We start from the raw sequence: 27,192 nt of genomic DNA on the forward strand, positions 1-27,192 counted from the left end.
GAATTTGGCTATACTTTGTAAATGCCCAGAGAATGACGACCATGGCACCTATTTTTGTTAACCACTGCATCCCCAATGCCTATCTTAACACCAGAAACATAGTAATGCTCAGTACACATTTGTTGAATGCCTTAAGAGATTCCATGACGGGGCTCTTGCCCACCACTCTGGCCATAACTGAGGCTTCCCTCAAGCCATACTGATCTCCTACTAGCTCTTGAACTCATCTTGCTCTCACTTGCCTTCACGCTTTTGCATCAGCCAATCTTCTGGCTTAAAATGTTGTGCCTACTTGGGCTCACATCCTACTTGCCCTCACCAAATCTAGGTGGGAAACACTGTTTCATCTCCCAAGAGAATACTACTATAATCCTCTTTCAGCACCGCCCCTGACCACTGATCAGTCCACAAAGTCCTCATTTTCCTCCAGGATCAGAGAGGCTCAAGGCTGGACTGGGATCAAAACATCCGTTTTCAGACTTGATGGGGCTGGCGGGGGGGGGGGGCTGGGGTGGGCTGGGGCTTGCAAGGCTCATGAGGGTTTGAGATAGCAGGTACTGACTCTGGACGCTGCTGTGCCTTTCAAAGGTGGCTCTGCTAGGATTTCATTCCCATTACAGGAATAACAGGTGTTCGGGGTTAGTCCAGGTACCTAAAGGTTAACTGTCCCCATACCTCAATAAAACTGCCAAAAAAAGCTTATTTATTGTTTCTCTGGAGGAAAATGTTTTCCATACGCAAATTGGAAACTACCTGCACTTTATTGCCAGTTACTGTTTCTTGCTTCTTCAAAAATAAACTCTAAGCCAAAACTCTATGTACCTCTGACATGAAAGCCATGCTTTCCTTTTTTCCCCTTAAGCAACAAACAGGTGTAGTTTTAAGGGACACTGAGCTCGTTATTCAGTGGCGTCCAGGTTCAGTACACATTTGTTGAATGCCTTAAGACATTCCATGACTGGGCTCTTGCCCACCACTCTGGCCATAACTGAGGCTTCCCTCAGGCCACACTGATCTCCTACTAGCTCTTGAACACAATCAAGTAAGAGAGTGTGTTGCCGAGGTTCTGGTAAATACAGGGCCCAATGGTTCAGGATGGTAATTTGTAAGGTTCAGAGGTTACAAGCACTTCAGGACCACCATCCCACCCCCTACTTCCATTGTACCGGCAGAGAACATAAGAAATTTGAAAAACGATGAAGGAAAGACTAAAAGGGAGGAAAACGAAACACGGTTCATGGTTAATCTCTCCATCTTCAAATGCAATGCAGTTATTCACCTAATTTAAAATACGATTGAAGTGACAGGACTCTCTTTAAATATTTTGTCCCTAAGATGCTGTAAGATTTCTTACACATACATTACCACGTTTTCCATTTAATTACTGATCAAAAGGCGCTAGTCGAAAAGACGAAGATCTCGCCATAAACCAGAATGATTTGTGAGATTACAGCATGTAGGCCTGTGCGATCTTCCTCTTGATTTTCTAAACACTGTTCATGGGTAAAAGATGTAGACTTACTTGAGTAGAACTTTCCTATTTATAGTGGTTAATACAGAAACCACACAGGATCCAGTCCTGGCGTTGCAAACCTTTGAACACCACATCTATGAAATTCTGTTGTCTTCTTAAATTTTCAGTAACATTTCTCTTTGCTATATTTATCACATTTTCCAAAATATGAAAACGTTCTTTTTATTTTAAATGTTGACTACATGTGAAAAATTAACTCTGGTTCTATTACTTCAAACTATCCCTTTATTAGCAACAGTTGTGCAGTGCTGTCACGAAGAATTTTAAAATGAAAGTACCAAATTTGGAGAGTAGACACATCTGTTTTACTTTGCAGTTTGTTTTATTGTTTTATTTCTTCGGCTATGAATTCACAACTATCTTATAACTGAAGACTAAAGAAAAAACATATGTTGGTAAATCTGATTTCTGCAGTGTTTTCACTCGGGGGAAGTTGCCTCCCTCAGCTGTCTGCCAATAAGTAATAAATGGACTTGGCAAAAAGTTTATTTAAGTTGGCTTTATTAAGCCAACAAAATACAGAAATCTAGTATGGGACAGGCAGAAAAATCTGTTCCTTTGAAGTCAATAAAAATCCATCTCCTTAATCCTTTTTTTATTCCAAGCAGTGGTGATTTTTCTCAACTGACTCACTGAGAACCTTGATTTAGCCAATCTGTCTTGCTTAGTTATCTTTCTTCTCCAAAGCTTTCCTAAAGAAGCATCCTTTCCCCTTGACAACCATCATCTTTTATACTTGCATAGTGATGCGTCTGGTTATAAACATTCTCTGGTTAATCCTGATAGAGATTTAAGAAACAGGCTTTTAATTACTATCCATCATTTACAGTAAAAACAGCAGTAGCTTGCAAGCTGCAACAAAAGGCGCATAGAAATCATCAATAGCAGAAGGATGGCTCCAATTCGATACCATACGTCCTTCCTAAGCAATCTCCATTCAACCTTCTGACACAGCTTTATATAACTGCTGCTTACTCATTATGTCCATTATGAGAGAAAACTCAGGACTCCAGTCTAATAACTCCTTTCCCACCCCTAACCCACCTACTAACAAGCTATGAATCATGCAGAAGGATATACATAAAAATATATTCACGCTTGAAGATTTCGTGATTTGAAAAGAAGGGCATTACCTTGGTAGAACAAAAACATGCATTGACTTCAAGACACTCCGAGACTGGCATCATATAGTAACATTTGGCTGTATGTAGTATGAGAAAGGATTCCTTACCTAAACTAAAGAGCACCAAGAATTTCAGACACACAAACTCTCGTTGATCGAACTGTAGAGAGCGAAGCTTTGCCACTAACTCCTGTGCGTGACTCATGAGATTGTTGAGGGTGGCCCCGGCTTGTGATGCTATTATGGAATAGTCCACCTGCAACACAGAATGACAGTTTTAGTGACTACCAGAATCAGAAACATGTATTTTAATTGAAACTTTTAAGAATTGTGGGTAAAATCAGATTCCACTATAGATTTACAACAGAGGAGACATTACCTGTGAAAATAGTTGGACACACGCTATTATTTTGCAATGTATCATAGTTACTCTGAAAAAAACCTAATCACTTTGATAAGTTTTGTAGGGAACAGATTTTTTGCCTACCTAAATTTTATAGGTATATACCTTCGTCTTTTTTCTATTGTGACACGACATTACCAGGTAGGCTAAAATTTTTAACTCTCACAAGTAAGTTTAAAGAAAAATGTACGATCCATACAAAGTGAATCCAGAATAGCATTCTGTGAGCACGTGATGATATTAACCAGTGCATGAGGAAAGTGAAGGCAGAGATAGGTTTCTATTTTCATTTTATTAAGAGACTATATTTTAAAGTAGTCATTGTTCAAGAATGCATGCTTGTGGATGATGAAAGAATCACATTTAGATTATTCTTAAGCTTGTTGCTTCTTACAAAGCAACAACTCTTTTCATATGATTATTAATACATTTTTCTCTAAAGACAGCAATGATCATATTAAGAAAAATAACTGCTTGGGGTGCCTGGGTGGCTCAGTCGGTTGAGCATCTGACTCTTGTTCTTGGCTCAGGTCATGATCGCACGGGTTCTCGAGTTCAAGCCCCACATTGGGCTCTGCGCTGACAGAGCAGAGCTTGCTTGGGATTCTCTCTCTTCCTCTCTCTCTCAAAAATAATAAACATTTAAAAAGAAAAAAGAATTTCTTGATTTGGAAAACCAAACAAAAAAGGCTTATTTTCTTCTTCATTAAAAAAAAAAAGTGCTGTAATGCACCAATCTTAGATTATTCATGGGGACATAAAAAGTTCAGCTTAGAATAATAAGTTAAGATGTTGGGATGGCTGTCAATGATGGTACTGGCTTTGCTGCTGCAATTATAGCATAATGGGAAAGCCCAGTTGGTACCTGATACCGCCATCCTTTTTGTACTGGAGAGCTCTCAGGCAACCAGATACTCTTTTAGGTGCATTTAATATTTGCAGCAGCAGCAAATTTGTCTGGGAGGCAAGTCCTCATCTGCCACTCACCCGGAGCAGACTGTATTAAATTTTTATATTTATTGACATTTCATTACCATAATTGACTCCACTTGCTTCTCCAAGAGAAGGCACAGGGCTGCCTCCCAAGCAGGAGAACGAGTCCCTAGAGTAGAATTTGCAATTAAAAACAAGGCAGAATGGATTTTTTTTTCATTGTGTAAATATGATGAGTTGAATTTTCAGCTTTAACTAGAGAATACTGGGTGTACAGAAACCTTTTTCGAGAGTGGGAAAAATTATGAGTCAGTGGAAAGATGACCCCCAAAGGTGTCAATCAGTTTATAAAGAGTCAACTATGCATGAAAAAGCCACAGTTAATGTGTGTTCTAGGTATGCTCTCGTATCAGGCACAGCACTGTCCTACCAGTTTTGTCCATGTCCTGGCACCTGTCTGCTACATTTAAACATCAAGTGTTCTAAGAACTCTTTGGTTTCTGAGAATGTGTGAAGGCAAAGGCCAGTACAGAGGCAACCTGAACCGTGAGCTGGAAGCAGAGAGGACAAGCAGTAGAACACGGTGGGGCACTCTGTGCGGATCTGTGTAGCACCTAAAGGCATGTCTCAACTATCATTTTGCCAGTTCTCTTACAAGGGAACTTTCTACTCCGGGGAAGTTTTCCTTTACTTAAAAGTGGTGCCTGAGCCTTAAATTCTTCAAAACTTATACACGTCGTCTAACTACCCCAGATAATAATAATATAAATCCTACAGAGACATATGGGACAGGTGAGAGAATGACAGCGGGAAGGTCTGGTAGGGTCGCAAAGGCCAAAGAAAACTGGGACAAGATAGGCAGAGATCTGGGCCGACATGGCCACGTACAAACAAAGCGTCTTAGGGAGGTCTTATGAGAACTCCATCCCTTAGGGCCCTGAACGTTAAATAATACAGTGAAGGTAGATGATAATAAGGTGCCTCCCACTTCTAGGATCACCAGGAAATGAGAGTACCTGGGGTAATACTACCAATTCAAGCTCGGCATCAATTGTTGAATGTGCTGCAGCTGAGTAGCATACTATGTACAGAGCACATTTTAATCAAAATCACCAGTTAAGCCTTAAGCTAGGAAGGTGCACTAAAATAAACCACAAATCTGTCACTATGAATTAACTTTTCTCATTATTAGGATAAAGTTAACTGAGTGTCGATATGTATATAGTTCCAACAAGTATGCAATAGGTTCAAATAGGAGAACCTCCTACTTGAAAATGTAGTACATTGTAACAAGAACCTAAAATCATTTTTTTAAAAGACAGGTTAATTAAAAGTTGATATATGTGCAGTTCTTTTTTTTTTTTTTCCAGTTTTTTTAATGTTTATTTGTTTATTTTTGAGAGAGAAAGAGAAAGCAGAGGAGAGGCAGAGAGAGAGAGGGAGACAGAAGCCCAAGCAGGCTTCAGGCTCTGAGCGGTCAGCACAGAGCCTGACACGGGGCTCAAACTCACGAACCGTGAGATCATGACCTGAGCCCAAACCAAGAGTCTGACGCTTAACCAACTGAGCCACCCAGGCGCCCTGATATATGTGCAGTTCTAACAGGGATGTGATAATAAGTTCAACTCCTAGAACTTTACACTTCAAGACATAGTACACTAAACCGATAGAAACTGAAATTGTTCCACAAGATTCTATAGTTAGATGAATTTCAGGAAGTCAATCGGCTTACCAACAACTTTCCAGCTATACATTTATTTACATGCTAATTTGAAAGCTCAAACATGTTTATTAAATGGGAGCTCCAATAACATTTCCTTCAAGGATAATTTATCAAATTGCACGGCTCTGAAGGAGGATAGGTGATTTATTCCTGAAACAGCACACACATCTGCAACTTCCTTACATTTTATTACGCACATAATTATGTTTTCATTGTTGAGGGCAGAGTTTGTGCCCATTTCAGGAGCAGCTGGCCTTGTCTTTTATGTACTTAGTAAAATTAATTTATTGCTCTCTTACATGTAATCTTCGTGCCATTAAATTCAAGGCAGATATTGAAGAAATACTATAAGCTGATGTCCCCTATGGATAAATTTCAATCATCATGAAGGTAGAAACAGTTTTAGCTAAATTGCTTTTAGTTTTTTAGTTCTAACAGCCGAAATTTTTGATGACTTATATACACTGTAAGATGCCTGTCATTTTAATATGACACAATGATAGAAGATAATGAAGAAGTTGCCAGTGGACCTTTCCCTTGGGATGATATTACAGTGGCTGTTAATTAGTTACAATATGCAAATACGAAAAGCGATCCCACCTTAAACTACTCTATTGTTAACACACACACACACACACACACACACACACACACACACACAAGTATTATGTACACACAGATATGTCTTATGTGCATGTATTTCTTTTAAGAGAATGCAAGCAGGAAGAGGGGTCGAGGGGGAGGGAAGAGAAGAGAGGGAGAGAAAGAGAGACAGAGAGACAGAGAGAACCTTGGGCTCCAGGCTCAGCGCACAGCCCAACGCAGGGCTCTATCCCCTCGACCTGAACCAAAATCAGGAGTCGGTCACTCAAACAACTGAGGCGCCCAGGCGCCCTATGTGCATGTACTTTTAAAACACTGAATAGAAATGAATTTTTGTCATAGTTTTAAAAGGATAAAAGTATAAAACCGATCTGATAATACTAATAATATTAATTATTAGTAATACTATTGATCATCGTTATTTCCTTTTTGCTTAACAAGATTTTTAATATATGCTTACGTAGATGGCTGATTAAAAGATATAATGAAAGCTTAACAGCTGACCTTAGGTTTAAGCAAGAAATTTGGTGTGAATCACCAAATCCTCATTTTAATACTAGGTAGTGGAGCCCGGGGCTGCTGTCTGCAGTGGGATTATTTCAGTTCCTCTAGTTCTCAATGAACCATGAAGGGACTCAATTGTGCAGACATTTATGTAGCAAACATAATGTGCTAGCCACGGGACTTAGGAGAAAAGTGGCGCTGTTTTATCTAACCTTTCTTCTCTCTCTTCAAGCTCCAAGAAGCAGTTCCCTGGAACTGTTTCTTAAAACTAAGTCTAATCTTGGGGCGCCTGGGTGGCTCAGTCAGTTAAGTGGCCGACTTCAGCTCAGGTCGTGATCTCGTGGTTCATGGGTTCGAGCCCCGCATCGTGCTGGAGCCTGCTTCAGATTCTGTGTCTCCTTCTCTCTCTGCCCTTTCACTGCTTGTGCTCTCTCTCTCAAAAAGTAAACAAACATTTAAAAAAAAAAAAAAAAGCTAACTAAGTCTAGTCTTTTTCTTCCTCCTCTGTTGCAATAAATGCACCTTATTTACCATGAGCTGAGTTCAGTAGGAAAATGCCAGAACACGGGATCAAGGAGCACCTGGGGCCTCACATTCCTCAGCTTGTCTAGCAGAGCTGCTATCAAGCATTGCATGGACCCAACATGCAGTCTCAAGGTGACAAAAAATCTCTTCCTGGGTTTCCTTTGTGTCAAGACGATAGCCCTGATATTATGGACTGAGGCATATTTTGTATGACTGTTCATCTTAAAATACTCAGCATAAACATTTTCATTTGTTCCAGAAGAAATCATCACAGGGAAGTTGAGAAAATTCTGTAAGTAAACCTCAAAATTTCTTTTTGTTGTTGTTATACATAAATGCTAATTTATTTATTTTTGAGAGAGAGAGAGAGAGAGAGGGCAGGAGAGGGGAAGAGAGAGGGAGAGAGAGAATCCCAAGCTGTCAGCACAGAACCCGACACAAGCTCATGGCCTCACACACCAAGAGCCAAAACCAAGTGTCAGACGCTTAACTGACTGAACTACCCAAGCACCGCAAACCTGGAAATTTCTAATGAGTGATTTGGGAGTCCCGTTATTTCTTCCGGTTGAGGCTGTAAAAGGTGGTGGAGTTTAGGTAAAGTTCTATCCGGAAATTCTTTGTCACTGCTCCTCTAACCCCGGCAGGATTTAAGCAGTAGTGTCTGCCTCAACCTGCAAAGGAGTTTGGTCAAACACCTTCACTTTGGAAGGAAGGCACTTCCTTCTAGAAGTGGAATCTGGACAGCTTCAAATGCCCATGATTCCCTTTGCACTTCTTCCACTGAACCTTCCTCCCATCTTATCTGAACCTGTGTCACGCGGCTTTCCTGTGAAAGTGCACAGTACAAAGCACTCTGCGAGGGTCAGTCATTACAATCGTTAGATGATAAATTACACCTCTTATCACCACTGAGTGCAGGACTGTGTCTAATTTTCCCCCTCACATCTTTGATAGGCCCTCAGGAATATTTTTAGCTAAATGAATAAAGCTGTTCCTCTCCCCTAGGTGAGTGTTAAGCTGCTCATACGGGTATTTTGCTTTATTGAAATAATTCTGTGGAATTTTTTCACCATGATATCAACATCCTAACTCTATACGACGCGTCGTGGAAACAGGCTCCTATCATTGTTTCAAAGTTCACATTCTGCACAAATCTGTGGTAGTAGGTCAATGTGTTTCGGTGGCAGATGAATTATTTGATTTAGGAAAGTAAGAAAAACCCACATTTAAAACACTTTTCTGCAAAGATTGGAAGAAAACTCAACAAAGACAGCTGATTCAGGATGGTGGCATTAGGAATGACCCTTTTTCTTTTTTTCTAGCATTTTCTTCGTGCTGAAGTAACTTCATAACAGTAAGTAATAAACAGGTGAAAATACTCCTGGGAAAATTTATATTTGTTTTTACAATGTGTTTACAAGGCCACACCAAAAAGTATATATACAACAAAAACATTTATTTATTCAGACTCAATGAAAAAGAAATGAATGTTTTGCTTGGAAGTTCCATAGAAGGGGTCAGGCACTGACATGACACACGAAGACCAAATTGAGCGCCTATGGTGACAGCAAGCTCCGTACATCTAAAACCATACAGAAAAGCAGTCTGGTATGTTGGTTAAGAACACAAAGTTTGGCACGAGGCTGCCTCAATCTGAATATCCTATCACTATTTATAGTTGTGTTTTGGCCTTGAATCAAATATGTCACCTCTTTTTGCCTCAGTTCCTCATCTGCAAAATGGGGATAATAATAATAATGATAATAATAGTACTTTCTTCATACGGTTGTTGACTTCATAACTGTCAGCCACATGTCAGCTTAGTTTTGATAGTTTCTAATTTTCACATCTGCACTTTACAGAACTATTTCTTGTAATTCCTACTATAGTCCTGTGAGGTGGTTTCCACTACAGTCCCCACCGGATAGGCGAGGACACTCAACCTTGGAGAGAAAGGGGAGCTGCTCAAGATGACACAGCTAGTAAGTTTTGGAATGGGGACTTGAACACAGGTCAGTTCACCTCTGAACTAGACCACATGTGTACAACACACACACACAGACACACACACAGACACACACACACACCATTTTCATACCAGAGAAAAAGGAGTCTGCACTGGTAATGAAGATATACTCTGCCCATAGTTCAATTGTTGTTAGTCTATAAATGAAGGAAATTCTCTCTCTCTCTCTTTTTTTTGCTTTCTTCAGCCATCTCCATGCCTTTTCCTTTTAAAAATCATTCCCCACCTTGCATATTGCTCTACTCTTGCACTTCCTTTCATCCTTTCATCACTGCTTTCCTGATCTTCCTAAAATTAGCATACTCCAAATCCTGTATTATTGTCATTGTTGCTTTAACAACAACAACAACAACAAATCTAGGTTTCCCCACCGTAATCAGGGAAGTGTTTATCATTCTAAGAAAATTATACTTAACATTCTCAGTATCTCCCTGCATCTCGGGGTGGGAAGCAGTGCATGTCTCCTACAGTAAAAAAGTGACTTAGTAATGTAGGACCCGTGCTGGTGTCTCAGCCCCACGACAGAAAATGGAAAGTTGTAAGACAGTGTAGATGAGATGAGGGAACATGGAGGGGATTAATACTCTGGGTGTTGAGTGCAAGTTAACTTGTTTTAATTAAGCACTTAGGTTACAGATAGAATGGTTCTAATTTAGTACCATCAGCTAATATTTATCACGCACCTCACGTATTCAGCACTAAATAGGTACTGTGGAGATGTAAAAATAAGTCTATGACCCCACATTAAAATATCTTTCTCATTCTGTTGGAACGGTCACATGCTTTGGAAAAGTCTTCCTTTGTAGCACTTCTTTTGCTTTTACTTAAGAAATTCTAGGAGATGAAATATTGCTGGATTCATGAATCGCTTAATAAAGCCAATTAGATCTTTAAAAAAAAAAAAAAAAAGGTGTAAATTGCAAGAAGCCCGGAGATACGTTCAAAATGTTTTGTCTACTCTGTTCCACAACAGAATAGAAGATTTGTTTCACAATTTTCGTAAATAAGAATGTCTGATTATAATGAATCATTACTATACTATACTATACTATACTATACTATACTATACTATAATGAATCATTACAATTCATTGGATTGGATGGAAAGGGGAAGGGGAGGGGTTTGATGCAAATGTTACTCACTTTAGAAGGGCGGAGGAGAGAGCTAGAAGAATTTGGGTGGCAGGAAAGGTGTGAGGTAAGAAATAGTTCTCCACCAGGGAGTTCTCTATTCTGTTGTGATGGCAAAACATGAAGTAGCAATAATTGATACTAAAGACTATAAATACCATCTATTCCTGAGTGTTCTTGGTTTTGAAAATCAGAGAGAAGAAATGCACTTTCTCTACTTTTTAAATGGTAATTACTTTTACCCAGGGACAGCACTTAAGGCAAAATGAAATGTGAAATAAGGAGTATTTCTAAAGAGCAAGAATGGAAGTGCTTTAAGAACCGCACAAACCCATTTGATTTCTGAAACTCGGAAGGAAATGAAATCAAATTAATCTGTGGGCTGAGTCTTCTTCTAATGCAGTTTCTACTTGGGCAGGGATGGGGGAATATAAGAGGGAGAGGGGGCTAGGAGTCATACCCAGTGATTAAACTCTAGAAATGGGTACGTTTTCTCCAAAGACTTGGGTCACTGGACGAAAATGTTAAACAGAAATTTCAAAGTGCAAGACGTCAAGCCCATGAGACTTTATTTTCTCGTCTAGAAGGCTTTTCTCAAGAGATGTACAGAAAGCAGGGACCAGACAGTGATGGAGATGGTTCAATTGATCCAATTTGCAAAAACTCTGAAATAGTGCTTGCCTTTAATTTGATTGGGAAAATGTGATTTATTAATAATACAGCAAATGGTGGGGAGACAGCCTCTCATTTTCAAATATGCACTGCTGTGGTTTCACAGCACATAAACATTTATGGCTGGATGTAAAAGATCACGGTGCCTGAGTCCTGAAGTACTGAGGCATTGCTGAACACGGCAGTGATGCTTGAATAGGAATGACCCAATGGACTTAGGGAAGCCCTATGCTCCATGCATTTATTTTAATAACACATCGGTTATTGAATGAAGGCTATGAAATGGGAGGGACATGCCAAAATCCTGTAAAGTTGGACGTAGGTCCATGAAGCCAATAACTATCTCTCCTCCTCCAAGTCTTTGCTAAAATATTACCTTCTCAGTAAGACCAAATCAACCACTCTTATTTAACACTGCAATCCTTGGGTCACAATGCAACATATGCCCATGGATGTGTGCTGATTCTCTTTTGCACAGAACTTCCTGTTTCTTTTTTCCATTTCTTCCTTTATTCAACAGCACTTGGACCTCTAATACAGTATATGTTCTTTATATATAGATTTCTTATAGGATTATTCTTTATTGTCAGCTTCTCCCTACTATAATGTTAAGTTTCACGAGGGTAGCAGTCTTTTTCTGTGTTGTTCACTAGTACCTGCCAAAACCTTAGAATAGTGACTAGCACACCGTCAGACGTTCAGTAAATATTTGTTGACTGACAAACATCAATTCAGAAAGGTGTAGGACCTAACAGTAATTTTTTTCTGCCTTTGTTTTGAATGATGGCTGGCTCTTGAAAACTCGAGCCCCTGTCCCCTTTCACATGCTTGCCTTTATGCCAAACATTTAGTTTATATACGATATTTGAACCAGTCTTTTCCACCACTATGACTTCAAGACAGTAAAGATTCCACAACGTATAAGCTTTTTTAATAGCTGATAAACAAGTGTGATAGATTGATGCAGAAGCTCGTGGAAAAAATGCTGGGTACTAATCGTGAATTCTGATTTAGCAATTGTTTGGGCCCTTCAAAGCACAACTTTCAATCCCAGCACACTGAAAGCAGCAGAATGTTTGTGATTATGTTTGCTTTTACAAGTTTAACCGTAATCATCGGTGTAGGAACAGAGTGCACCAGGCCAGCTTTTCTAAATTATGTACAGCCAATCTCTCCCTTTCAAAGCACCAGAGTGCTTCTGACCTAGTTAAATTCCTGCCATTCTGAACATGCTTAATAAAAAGACTTTTTTTCTTTTTTTTCTTTCTTTTTTTTTTTTTTTTTGATTCTCTATACTCACTTGTTGCCCAGTAACCAGGAAGATTGATCCTTCCTTTCCGTGTACCACTTGTCGGTAAATGTGGTCGAGAATTAAGAGCTCACTCCAGCAATTCTGAAGCAGTTTCATTTGGTCATCAACCTATAAAAGAAATAGAAAAAAAAATGGCACTGTTATTCACCACATTTTTTGTCTTTGCATAATTTTCTGCATAAGAGAACTCGCTATAAGCCAAGAACTCTCCGCTGACGGTTGCCACAGCATAGATGCTTGGGGTTTACATTGCTGCTCCTGAAAATCATTATTTTCATTTGGACAAATACGTTTTAACCCACGTATGAATACTTAAGAGTAGTATTTATAATCAATGAGCTGCTAGGAAAAGGTCCTCCATTAGAACGGTCTGTCCAACGTTAACAGAGCTATTAGAGTTTGCTTATGGGAGGTACAGGCGCCTCACTCTGTCCTCAGTAGACCCCACTGGAATGACCCCAAATAGCCTGTGCTTATGTATCTAGAGTTTAATACATTGACTGAAAACTGAAATAGTATATAGATACTTGCAAGCTGACAAACTGAGAAGATTTATATAAGAGACAACTAGCAGGCCAGCACAAATGACTTTTGGAGACAGAGGAACACTGCCATACTTTGTCATCAGTGTTGATCAGAAGTCCAAACCTTGCCAGACTTTGAACCAAACAATCATCAGCCATAGTCTTGATGCTACCCTGCATTTGCTTTACGATTTGGACGATTTTCCCACAAACTCTCTAAACTTCAGTTTCCAGAACTGAAAAATGAACCAAGAACATTACCTCCCTCAGAGGACTCCATGAAGGAAATGAAATGTGCTGTGTCCCAGTGGGCATTTTATTCTTATTTCATCTTGTCCTCCAGGAAACTGGATTCTTCAATGACAAACCCATACCTATTTCATGTACAGCTCACATATCCACGGTCTAAATGTGACGAGCATATTCACCCAGTCATATGGCTACTTGTAATAGTTTGTTCTTCATTCCGTAACATATACCAGCCAAAGACCTTGGTTTTTCCAAATGTGGTGGCCACATCTAGACATACACTGTGTATTTATAAAAATAACATCTGACATTGAGATGTTGTTTCATAGTTTTTAGCATTTTTTGTGCATTGGTTTAGACTTGACTGACAGAACATGCCTCTGAAGTTAGCCAAGCTGGTATCATTCTATTCAATTTATTCTATTCAATTTAAAAATAGGGTCTCAGAGAGGTTAAGCGGTATGCCTAAAAAATTTTCTCTCTCTCTCAAGTTCTAGGTTGTCTCCAAATTACATCAGGAGGTGCTAAAAATTTTTTTTTAATTTTTTAAAAAAATTTTTATTTTATTTTAGAGAGAGAGAGTATGTGAGCAGGGGAGAGAGAGAGAGAAAAAGAAAGAGAGAGAGAGAGAGAGAATCCCAAGCAGGATCCATGCTCAGTACAGAACCTGACTCAGGGCTTGATCCCACAATCCTGGGATCGTGATCTGAGCTGAAATCAAAAGTCGGACTGAACTTCTTAGGTGCCCCAGTGCTAACATTTTCTAAGTGAAATTAATTTGACTTACTTTTAACAAATTCATTTAAAAATTTTTTATTTTAGCATTTATTTTTTGAGAGACAGAGTGTGAGTGTGGGAGTGGCAGAGAGAAAGGGAGTCACAGATTGTAAAACAGGCTCCAGGCTCTGAGCTGTCAGCAGAGACCCCAAGCAGGGCTCGAACTCATGAACTGTGAGATCATGACCTAAGCCAAAGTCAGATGCTTAACCAACTAAGCCACCCAGGCACCCCGTTAACAAACTCATTTTTGAGTGGCCATTCAATGGAACTCTGGATAGCTTGTTGATTCTTGGGAAATTTCCACTCATACATTCATTAGTAGTGAGTTTGTGACTAACTTTATTTCCATGAGTCTAGGACATTGTGAATATGTTCAAGAGAGCAGTGAACTCATAGTACAAAGAAGGATTCAAGGCATAGTTCTATACTTCCCAGCTATAAGAACTTGGTCAAGTCACGTAATTCTTTCAGACTTATTTCCTCACTTAAAAATATGCGATAGTTTTTGTGAGGATGAATTAAGACTGTGGGTGGGAAATTCCCTTCATAAAACGTAAAATAACACACAAATGAAGAAATAACAGAGGGCTCCTGCTTGGTAGACCACATCGATTCTGTGGAGAAGGAGAAAAGTGGTAGTAGAAATTGAAACTACACGAAACTACAATCAGGCTCTGTGATCAGGAAAATGCTCCCAAAACACCTCCATCGGAAATACTTTGAACCAGGGACTCCTAGGTGGCTCAGTCGGTTAAGCGTCCAATGCTTGATTTTGGCTCAGGTCATGACCCCAAGGTTCATGAGTTTGAGCCCAGCATTCAGCTCTGCGTTGACAGTAAGGAGACTGCCTGGGATTCTCTCTCTCTCCCTTTCCTTCTGCCCCTCCCCTGCTCACTTTCTCTCTCTCAAAATAAACTTAAAAAAAAAAAAAATACTTTGAACCAGTTAGTGTGTTCTGACAAGAAGAATTTCATTCAATTAGCAAATGAGATGTTTTTAAGAGATGATTATGTGGTGGGTATGAGTGCCATACCGGGGATAGAACGGTGAACTAATAATGTGGTCTCTACCTTGTGAAAATGACTCTCGTGGGGGACGATGCTCACTCAACTACTACTTAGGGGTTTAGTGGCCATAGGAGGTCATGTTCTTCTCTCCAGGAAAATCCCCAGAGTGACATGTGGTGTAACAGGTCAGGCTTTGGGCAGCAGTTAATTAGATCCACCTACATGTTCTCCACAGACTGTTGTCACAAGGAGCTGGGGCCAAATGTACCAGCAACATACATGTTGTAGCATCCAGGGCAGAGTCCCAGAATTCTCTCATATGCTTGGGGTGATTTCAAAACAAATCTTACTTTGCTCTACTGGGTCTTATTATAGTCTCATTCCAGCAAAAACAAGATCAGCATCTTATTTCGAATTTATCAGTCTGTGAGGGCAATTTGGCTCCCCTGTATGTTTCTTTGTTTTGTTGTGTGTGTGTCTGTGTGTGTCTGAAGCTTTAGTTATTTATTTAGCACTCTTTTCAGGGAAACCTAAAATAGTCCACCCTGAGATTGCCTCCCCAGAAACAATTATTATACATGTTCATGTTGCAGATAATTTCAGCATGGGTGGGGGAATACAGACACGTCAAAGTGTATTTGTTATTCCCATTTTAGGAAAATGAAAGAGCCAGGAGATTATCTGCGGGCCACACAGAAAAGGAGAAAAGGTGAGTGAAAATTAAAAACAGCATAGTTTTGGAAGCCATCTCATTAAGGGGTTCTTCCTCTTCATTTGCATTTTATGGTCCCTTATTTTCATATAGAACATGACACAAATACTGCTGTAATAGTTTTCCAGCATCAAACCATGTTCCAATTGTAAAACAGAATCAGACTTCTGGCCTTCTTTTCTTTGGGGATGTTGAAGATACACTTCCAAACAATGATATATTTTTGTCTCGTGTTCAGAAAAAGAATGGGGTGTACCATTTTCAGACTTTATGCCTTACTCTGTGTGTGTGTGTGTGTGTGAGAGAGAGAGAGAGACAGAGAGAGAGAGAGAAGGACAGAGAGAGGGAGAGAGAGAGAGAAGAATGCCAGCCAATTGCCAAGGAAGATACCAAAGTTCTGCTTTCCTGTATCCTCTGTTAAGTTTTTTTTTAATGTTTATTTATTTATTTTTTGTGAGAGAGGACAAGCACATGGGGGAGGGGCAGAGGGACAGAGAGGGAGACACAGAACCCAAAGCAAGCTCCAGGCTCTGTGCTAACAGCATAGAGCCTGATGTGGGGTTCAGAGTCACAAACCGTGAGATCATGACTGAAGCTGAAGTCGGTCGCTGAACCGGCTGAGTCACCCAGGTGCCCAATCCTCTGTAAGTTTCTTACTAAAGGGCTGGATAGGGGCGCCTGGGTGGCGCAGTCGGTTAAGCGTCCGACTTCAGCTGGGTCACGATCTCACGGTCCGTGAGTTTGAGCCCCGCGTCAGGCTCTGGGCTGATGGCTCATGATGGCTCAGAGCCTGGAGCCTGTTTCCGATTCTGTGTCTCCCTCTCTCTCTCTCTGACCCTCCCCCGTTCATGCTCTGTCTCTCTCTGTCCCAAAAATAAATAAACGTTGAAAAAAAAAAAATTTTTAAAGGGCTGGATATCTCTTCATCCCCATTTCTGCCCACAGCTGCCTACGTCCAGAGGCAGTAAGAAAATAGGTAGGCTTTTAAAATCTGCATATTTCCTGGTTCCTCAGCTTCTTCAGAAATTGCAAGAATAGGTGAACATGTCTGTTTCTCAATATGAGCACTTGATTTTTGTTTTTATATTTTGTACTACTCATGTCATCATTTTTTCCTTCGTGTCTAAGATAGGATCTCTGTTGTAACGCCCCTGTTTTCACAAAGTACTGTAATTGCTTGTTCATGTGTGTGTGTGTCTGCCCTCCGTGAGGACAGGGCGGAACGTCAGGCCACAGATCCTACAGTGCCTACCACAGCACCCGGCAAAAAAAAAAATGTACTTCATAAATGGTTGTTAAGAGGGAAAAACCTTCCCTTCTGCAAGTTTCTGCTATTCACCTGTGAATCTCTGGTACCTAGCCCACAAGATAAGCAAGCAACTCCTTCAGTGTTTGTGGAATAAATAATAGTCTTTCCCCAGCAATGAACACACGAGTAACTTATATCCGACCCTTCCCACGTGGGCTGGCAGGTCTGGACCCTCAGCTGCCCCTTCATAAAGACTTCTTGACTGATTGTAATTTTAACACTCTTCCTGAGCAATTGATTCCTTGTTTTAACACTCTCTGAGGGGGTTTTCCATGCCAACATTCCATTTCATTATTTTCCATAATTGATTATGCAATATTTCATGTTATCTTGAAATTGGTGAGTATGCAGCTTCACGGTGCTCTGGGCGGCACAGGTTTTATGCAGCTCTATGAATAAAAGGGCAGGGTAAATTTGATGACCCACTTGCTCTCTAACTCTAGATAAGAAAAGCTGGCAATTTTGAAGATATTTTTCCTTTAGAAAGCAGAGTTATAGTGACACGGGATGGGAGGGGGAAGAGGAGAAAAATAATCCACTACTTTGAGTAAATTCTCCACGTATCAATGCTGTCAATAAATATTTAGGGTGGCATCTGGGGAGCCTAGAAGGGGAACCAGTGGAGTATAATTTCCATTATATATCAAAACCTCTCACTAGTTAGCCATACCAGCCTCATACAACGCTGTGTTATCAGCTGTAATAAAAGGAAACACTTCTCTCAGAAACCTAGTTACTCATCACAGAAACTATTTATATTGACATTACAGGTGAGTGTGTAAAAGAACACAATCCACATATTGTTAATGAAGCACACCTCCCACAACCCAGAATGTTAATCATTAGAAACTCATGCTTTCTCATAAGAACAGTGAATTTGGGCAAACAATTAGAGAAAGAAAAATGTGTAGAACTTTCTCAAGCCCTCATTTAATTTATCAAAACCTTTCTGTTGCCCCCTCCCCTTTATCTTTTAACAGTCTGGCAACAAAACCGATTTCACTTTTCCTCTGGCAGGGGGATTTGGAAATTGACATCATGAATCACTGTGGTTAAATTTTAAGAAGGATATTTTTAGGAGCACATTCTATTGACGTGGATTGGTAATTGAAAAGTGGACGTGGGGGGCTCCTGGGTGGCGCAGTCGGTTAAGCGTCCGACTTCAGCCAGGTCACGATCTCGCGGTCCGTGAGTTCCAGCCCCGCGTCAGGCTCTGGGCTGATGGCTCAGAGCCTGGAGCCTGTTTCCGATTCTGTGTCTCCCTCTCTCTCTGCCCCTCCCCCGTTCATGCTCTGTCTCTCTCTGTCCCAAAAATAAACAAACTTTAAAAAAAAAAAAAATTTAAAAAAAAAAAAAAAAAGAAAAGTGGACGTGGACCCGTCTATTTCTGATCATTAAGTCTGGTGTTCTGGGCCGCAGTTACAAACTTGGCTGAGGTGAATGCATCAGATACAATCCCTGCCTTCAAGAGACTCACAGTCCAGGGAGAGGAGACAGAAGTGTAAATCTGCTATTGTAATCACACATGCAGAAGAAAGCTGAGGAAGTCTTTACCCTGCTTTGCATCCCAGGGGGTCAGGGAAGCTTCTGAAAAGAGGGCACTTAAATACAGGACTTAATGTTGTAGAATCACTTAATGAACTTTCTTTTTTTCTTTTTCTTTCAGTAACTCCTGTTAGAATAATTCTTAGAATAAAGTATTTAAAAACAATGTGAAGATTCTTCACAATCATTACAAATAAATCCAGCTATTATTTCATTTTTTTTTCTTCCTGGCAGAAAGGGAAAAAAAAACCTCAAAATGAACCTCCACTTTTTTATACTTCCTTTTGTGACAATGGTGACATTTATAAAGGCATATTCAAAAGCAAGGACAGAAAATTCAAAACAAATCAAAATCAACTTCACAAATCTTAACGGGAACGTGCTCTGGGCAAGGCAGGCACACAAGTTGCTTTAATCTTTTACTGTTTTTATAAAGAACACTGCTGATTATCTGCCTCTGTAATAAACTGCTACAAAGTCCAAGAAAAAAAATGATTTCACATTAACAATGATTAAACAAGCACTAAAAACAATACTGTACAAGAGAAATAACAGCCAGTAAAACTCCCCTGTCAATTGTTACAATGCCCCATAGATTTATGGCCAGAAGTTCTTCTCTGCCCTGAGATTACTGAAGTGGCTCCAGTATACTGTCTAACTGGGTTTCTCCTGGTTCATAACACAAAGACGGACCTGTCAATGCTTGGCCAGCACACGGTACTACTCTGGCCCTATTCTATGTTTCTTGAGTGGAACAACAAAGGATTCCTCCCCCTCACCCCCCTTGATGTAACTTCTCAGGTCACGGAAGCAGGAGGTAGAGGGGTTTCACTATGATATCTGTCCTTTGTCTCCATTCCACCAACCCCTTCCAATCTACACCCATTTCACCTTCCATTGAGGCCCAACAGCCCACAGAATCCAGGATCTCTGTCAGTCTACTTGCTTCTCCTTTTGTTCTCCTTCATCATATACAGAGTCACCAGCATTATTTCTCTCAAAAAGGGAGAAACTTATGGGGCACCTGGGTGGCGCAGTCGGTTAAGCGTCCGACTTCAGCCAGGTCACGATCTCGCGGTCCGTGGGTTCGAGCCCCACGTCGGGCTCTGGGCTGATGGCTCAGAGCCTGGAGCCTGTTTCCGATTCTGTGTCTCCCTCTCTCTCTGCCCCTCCCCCGTTCATGCTCTGTCTCTCTCTGTCCCAAAAATAAATAAACGTTGAAAAAAAAAAAAAATTAAAAAAAAAAAAAAAAAGGGAGAAACTTATAAACACAAACCTCTGGACATGAACCTCTTCCAAATTCCCTAGATTTCCATTCTGAGATGTCTACCAAACCAGACTTCCCTGAGCAGTGTATGCTGGGAACAGTTACTGACCAGCATGCCTGCTGATCCTTCAGCCCTAGGGGGGCCTCGAGTGGCCAGAAGCTAGGGGAGTGAAGAGAAGTAAGTGGCTTTCATGCAGCTGATAGCCTTAATCTCCAGAGAAGTGGGGCCACCTCAGTCCTGCCCCACCCTCCACATAATTGGGTGTCAAGTTAAAGAGTGGAGTGTGGTTGGGAAATGAATAAGATAGCTGTCAGCACAGAGAGAAGACAGGAAATAAAACAGACCAGCCTCTACCTCTTGAACACTCAACCCAGAGTCACTCAGCAAAGGCAGTCAGAGGTCCCAGGCGAAGGAACCCCAAAGGGAACCACCCTGTCACCCAGGGTACAATAGCAAGGAATGGTGTGATTTGTGGTAAAGGTCTTCCATCAAAAATTATTAAATTTCTCTCAAAGTCTAATGCATCCAAAGGGAAGTTTCATTTATCCAGAACATTCATATGGCTGGTATACCTTATTTCCTAGGGATGTCACATGAAGGATTTTTTTTTTAAGTTTATTTATTTATTGAGAGAGAGCACACATGTGAGATGAGCAGAGAGAGAGGGAAGAGAGGGACAGAATCCCAAGCAGGCTCCACACTGTCAGCATGGAGCCCCATCTGGGGCTCGAACTCACAAACTGTGAGATCATGACCTGAGCCAAAATCAAGAGTCAGATGCTTAATCAGCTGAGCCACCCAGGTGCCCCACATGCAGGATTATTTTATTCAAAGATGTGCTAATGCCAGATAATCAATGTCAGGTTTGTTTTTTTTTTTTTTCAATTAAATAAATGTGAGATAATTACATAAGTGGGAGACATCTCTGAGGTTTGGAGAGAATACTGCACAGTGTATGTACCTGTTAAATACCACTTGAATTGTGTATCATCAGAGACAGCATAACGGAATTCAGCCAATTTCTTTCACATAGCACAGTAGCTATGGTCTCAGATTTTGTCAAACCAAAGGACAAATTTTTCCCAGCTTTTACCCCTCCTCTTATCCACATTTCAAAAAGCTTCTTGTTGAAAGATCAATTACTTATAAGCTAATAGTAAGCTCATCATTTTTTTGAGGGGAGGGGTAAAATAAAAATGTGCACACAGCGGTGCTGGTAGTCTTTCCTGTTTAAGTCTACATATCCATCCACATATAATTTATGTGATCTGATTAAGGTGGACACAAAACACTAAAGAGACTATTCTTCCTTGTGGCTTATAAAATGCATTGCATCCCACTGCTTTGAAGCCAAAGCATGTACGTATGTAAAGAGATGGGGGAAAGAGAGTTTCTGCCACTCGTAGAAAGTTAGCTGTGTTGATACTTTCTCTGAGAGTTACTTTGACATGACAATTCAGTTAGCATGATGGGGTGATTCTTCCATGTGGTTGTGGACTTTTGCAAAGTAAAGAAGACAGGAATTAGAGTAGCAATGAACTTCACGGCCAGCCTAGCCCCAGATTTCTGCCACTGGTATTAAAAAGGCTGGTCTGTATGACAGCATGGTTAATCTAGGAGTCACCTTACCTTGTCAGATTATGAACATATCCCAATCAACAATAAATCAAACAAAATATAGCTGGGTTTTACTGAGACTTGAATGAATGTAAGACGTTATCCTCAAGGAACTTATAAATGAATTGAACAAATAAGACATATCTATGCCAAGTAATTAGTGTATAAGGCAGCATACACAGTGTTAAACTATGGAATCAATGACTTGAAAATGAATATATAATACTGTGTGTATGTCTGAGTTATGTGTATAACTGAGTTATATATGTAATAACTCAACTTACTATATTTATTTATTATAACTGAGTTATTATATGTATGTATAAAATGCCATATCCTTACAATATTTAAAGCAGTTTATATGTACATATAATAAAAAGATGAATAATGGAATAAATGAGAAAGTGAAGATAAAAGGAAAATAAAGGTACAATGACAAGTGGAAGCCAAGGCTAGGATCAGTCCCTAAAATCAGTTTCATAAGGGTGGTTTCAGTTATTGGAAATGGGCCACAGTTTTGGTTCCTTATAGCCAGTGCACCATTACTAACATGATTTGCAGTGTGCATGAGATAAAATCTGGTGACCTGCAAAACAGCCTATCTTAGTACTGGACACCTGTGAGAAATTTCTCTGTGAGTTTTCCGAGGAGGACTCTGGATAATGCAGTAAACTAAGCTCAAACAACATCCTTAAGTGCACACAATATTTAGCTTCACAGGGAGTGTTCCTTCTAAATTTTTTTTAAATGTTTATTTATTTTTGAGAAAGACAGAGCGTGAGCGGGTGAGGAGCAGAGAGAGAGGGAGACACAGAATCTGAAGCAGGCTCCAGGCTCTGAGCTGTCAGCACGGAGTCCGATGCGGGGCTCGAACTCACAAACTGTGAGATGACCTGAGCGAAGTTGGGCGCTTAACCATCTGAGCCACCCAGGTGCCCTGGGAGTGTTCCTTTTAAAGCCAATGACAATGTTAAGAGGGCACAAGATAATTTGGTCCTGCAGCACAAATTTCTGATGGTCTGTTTTCCAAAGATAAACTGGGACAATCCAGAAATGGAGAGAATGCATGTATTTCAGGCCCCTTCATTAATAGCATAGTTCAGGACCATTAAACACCGTAAAGGAAATATACGAGCTTTGCAGCTCGGAAACATGGATTCCTATCTCGGCACTCCTGACATGTAACTTTGGGCAAAGAATTCAAACTCTTCAAACCTCAGCTGCTCTCACAGCTTATACTTAAATGACATAAATGTAAATGTGCCTAGCTCAGTAACAGGCACATACAGGCACCTTAATAATGCTAGTGAAACTTAAATCTAAGTAATTAAAAGCAGGCAATGCACCGGAGATGCGAAATGAAGTACAAAGGAAAAAATTTCAGGTGATGGAAAAGGCTGATGAACGATTAAAGAAAAATATTTTAAGGCAGATTAATGTGAAATATTTTCCAGTGCTTTCTCTTGCTGGGTGTTGTTTCATTTATGACCACTACCTGTTTCCTGTTCTCTAGTTTAAAAATCTCCTCTGTATAATTAAAGCAATGTTCCTCACATGTCCAACCAGGCAGATATTATTCAAGCAATGAAGACAAAGCCCTTTAAGGATGAATATATTTTCTTTTAGCTTGGTTGGAATGTCTAGAGAGCGTTTGTGAATATGGTGATCATTTTCAGAATGTCTGTATTCTTCATTATTGCCTGAAGGCAATAATACCACCAGCCACAGAATTCCAGGTATGTAGCAGGCCCATTATCTGGACATCAATGATTGAGGCATAATTAAAGAGCATTTTAGCTGCCCTACACCTTGTGAAATGGGCATGCTCTTGAAGTCCTTGGGATACCAGCATAGAGAAGAAAGGGAGAAGCTGAGGATATTCCGGTGAGTGTGCTCTGTGACTCCCTGAGGTCTTAATGTAACTTCTTCCTTTGTAGACTACATTTCAAAACCAGAAAAAGAGTTTTCAGAAGCTAAAATGTCCTTGGGTCCTTCTTGGCTGGCCGTTTCAATCAGGCAATTGGCCAAAGAAAGGAGGAAAGAACCCAAGTGGCCTAAATATCACTCACCAAAAATACAACTGAAATTAGGGCAGAGGCAAAGGAGAGGTCCTTAAAGACCATCCAGTGATGGGAATTCACTGGGTACGAAGGCTCCTGGGAGAATTCCTCTACCCAGCTCCCCAGCGACACATGGATGACCTAGTCTCTTCACACAATTTACATTCTCCCTTCAGGTCACAGAGCTAAGAACATGGTCAATCCAAGCCTTTAGAGATACTCAGAAATGGATTCACAGAAAGTGGTGGCTTTTGAGGAAAGAGCTCCAGGAGTCAAAGGGTCAGCCCCCAAGGACAGGATAACCGCCAATTTCTGCTTTGTGAAAAACCTCTCAATAGCGTATATTCAGAAATATACATGCTCCAAACTCAGCATGTTAACAACACTAATAGCTTCTATCTAATGTCCCGTCTGGGACACTATGAATGGCATCCCTTCACACTGTCTGAATTAAGGGCATCCCCATATGGATATATTACGAACTACACCTTGGTCCTGGGCGCACAGTAGGTGCTTGGTTAATATTTGCTTGATCAACACTGAAAGGACCTAGTAACCCCTGTAGTTTAATTCCTTCATTTTAAAAAAGAGGAAACTCAGGCCAGGTGGGGTGTGATTTATATAAGGTTACTCAGGTGCCAGAAATGGAATGGGAATACAGGTATTCTGAATCCTAGCCCAGTGCCCTGTCACTATGCTTTTGTCATACAGGAATACAGAATAATCTTATTTTTTCTCTGGAAGTTTATTTTTTCATTTTTTTTTTGTAAGTTTGTTTATTTAGAGAGCACCCATAAACACGAGCAGTGGAGGGGCAGAGATAGAGGGAGAGAGAGAATCCCAGCAGGCTCCATGGTTAGCACGGAGCCCAACGTGAGGCTTGATCTCACAACGGTAAGATCATGACCTGGGCTGAAATCAAGAGTCGGACACTTAACTGACTGAGACACCCAGGCGCCTCCAGAAGTTTAGTTTTTTAATAATACCGTCTCAATTTCTTTCTTGCAGGGAAAGAAAAGTAACAGTAATTTAATTTCTTTATTTCAAACATAAAGAAGTTTGTGATTTGAAAATTAAAGGCTTTTGGAAATGTAAAAACATAGACACCAAATGATAGAACCTTGGAATTATTTGAATGTCAAATGTAGAGAGATGATCTCTCCTATTTGAGGGGAAAGACTATGCAGGTGACTTGGATGGAAGATGAACTGAGACTGGGCATTTACTTAATCCCAAGGGCGTCTGTTTTATGCCCCAATTTAGGTAAGAATGAGATTTTTCTGGGTCAACTAGAATCAAGAAGGAGAAGAATCCTAGAGAAATAAGATTGCACTCACTTCATATTTTCTTTTAAGGTATTTTTCAGGCAAAATAACAACCTCATTTGATTCTGAGGCCTTTTTCCTAGTAGCCCACATACAACTTTGTCAGGATGTGTCTATTTGGTCATAACAGAACACATGTGGCACTCTGCCAGTAGTCCATGGGAACCACCTGCCACCAGCTGTGTCCGCTGGAACAGCATTTGGGACCACCTCCCCTCAAATCTTTTGGCCCTGGACCTCTGCACAATGGTGCACCTAACTTCTTGGTGCTCCTGTGTGTCATCACTGAAAAGGATGGGTAGCCCCTTTCTGGCCTAGCCCCAGTTGCAGAAGACCCAAAGGTGAACTAAATCATCACATAACTCCTGGTTGCCTATGCCCTTTCCTACAACTCTCTGCAGCTTGGGATGGTGGAGTTTAGGACTCCTGAGCCCAACGAAGGGCCCAGATCTAAAAACAAGTGACATTTAATATCACGGAAACATAATTCACCAAAACTGTACAACACTAATTTTGATCAATTTTTTTAGTTCCCCAGTTCCGGCCATTTAAAAGGGGTAAACATTCTACCCCAGCTGCAAACGAAATGATTCTGGAATCTAAATCACATGACCTAGATTTTTAGTAATATCACACCTTGCTCTATTGCACCTGTGCATGAGGTGGATGTGCCTTCTAGTATTATTTCCCTTTATTGCTACTTTCATATTGTTTCTATTCTAGATTCAGGGAAGGAAACATGTAGGTTATGACGCTGCACTGCCTCCTCCCTACCCATCCAACACATCCCTCCTATACACTCCCTAAGACTGAGGAATTGCCTGTTGATTCTGTTCCCAGGAGGCCATGACTCTGTAAGTCAATCTGAGGCCAATCTCTTTACGTCTTCCTTATTTCTAGGTGGTCTTTTCTTTATTCACTCTTAGTGAACTCCACAGCTCTGGTGTTCCTATCTGAATAGAAAAATGAAAAGTAGCAAACTGATTTCTGAGAGAACTTACGGCTAGCACAGCTATCCTCTTACATAGGTTAGAAGTTCCTACAAAGATGACTGAGAAGGGAAATGCAAAGTATTGAATTCCATGTCCCTCATTATTCTCATTGTAAAATGAGAGAAAAACCTTTTAGATTGAAGGATGGCTTCTCTAATGGAGGTAAGTGAGGGTGGGGACATAAGCATCTTCAAAAAAGAAGCGAGAATGAGAACGCTATTCAACCCCATTACCTCCGGGCTTCACACAAAAGAAGTTAGTACCAAATTTAAGTAATTAATTCTGCTGTGTTTTAGTCTAAGTATGGATCACACAGCAAATGGACATAATATTTATAATATATATTATATATCCTATAATATTTATAGGATGAAATGACTTACATTTTCCACATACAGCACTGTTTTTTGAGAGAAAGTACTCTTTGGAAAAAGAACTGTATCTGTTCAGAGATACCACATTCTTGACAGTTCAAGGACATGCTGTGCCTACAGAGTGACTGCGTTGACTATTTTCTTGTAGTAGGCTGGCTGATTCATATCAAATAAAGTAATTCAGCCAACTCATGAAGTCAATTAATTTTTTAATTGAACAGGCCAACAGTTTCCAGATTGTGTAGACAGATAATAGGCCTAGAGATGGGATATTACAACACATACAACGTATCAATCATACAGCAGTTCTGTTTTCACACAGCTGGTCGTACAATTAGTGCCGTATCGTATCTGGTATTAAGAAAGCAGCATTATGGTGTGGGTGGAGTCCTGATAATTGGAATAATAAAAATGCAGCAACATGAGCATATGTTTTTTAAATTAGTCTGTCACAAGTCCTTCTCTTACTGATGTTGGCCATCACACACAAGTTAGAAAGCAAAGGGTTTCCAGGTCCAACATGTGCTGTTTTCCTATTATTTCTTCGTGACCAATTAGGAATTTCTCCTGCCAAAATAATATTTTTGCAATCCTTGTTGACTATAATTCAGAACTTGTAAGATACCAAATAACAATCATAACTCACTCACAGGACGTTCCTAAAATATTCCACCAATGGAGGACCTAGCCAGGTGCTCAAGGTTAGCCAGATTTGTGCAGCACTGTCCCTATCCCCGTTCCCTGAGGCCCCATTCAACTTTGTCTGAACTGCCAGCCTAAGTATTGACCTAAGTATTCTTGCTTCAGACTCAAGCTTCTTTCTTTCAAAGCAAAATTTGGTTTGAAGATGAGGAAAATGAAGTCTAGGGGAAGCCTACAGAGTGCAAGGCCAACTGCTCATTGCTGTGCATAAGCACTGTGCTGGGCCTGGAAGGGATTCA

The 27,192-nt window shown here is 40.3% G+C and overlaps 1 protein-coding gene across 5 annotated transcripts in view; it reads right to left on the bottom strand.

The window, feature by feature from the left end:
* NR5A2 (nuclear receptor subfamily 5 group A member 2) overlaps window positions 1–27,192 on the bottom strand; it is a 138,047-nt gene that overhangs the window by 51,996 nt on the left and 58,859 nt on the right. For all 5 annotated transcript variants that reach the window (XM_045456576.1, XM_045456577.1, XM_045456580.1 and 2 more), the window contains 2 exons: window positions 12,478–12,597; window positions 2,766–2,913 (listed from right to left, as the gene is read on the bottom strand). In XM_045456576.1, the coding sequence (XP_045312532.1) occupies window positions 2,766–2,913; window positions 12,478–12,597 (268 nt within the window). The remainder of the gene's footprint in view (window positions 1–2,765; window positions 2,914–12,477; window positions 12,598–27,192) is intronic.

Source organism: Leopardus geoffroyi, chromosome C3 (genome assembly GCF_018350155.1).
Source record: "Leopardus geoffroyi isolate Oge1 chromosome C3, O.geoffroyi_Oge1_pat1.0, whole genome shotgun sequence".
NCBI classification, from domain to species: domain Eukaryota; kingdom Metazoa; phylum Chordata; class Mammalia; order Carnivora; family Felidae; genus Leopardus; species Leopardus geoffroyi.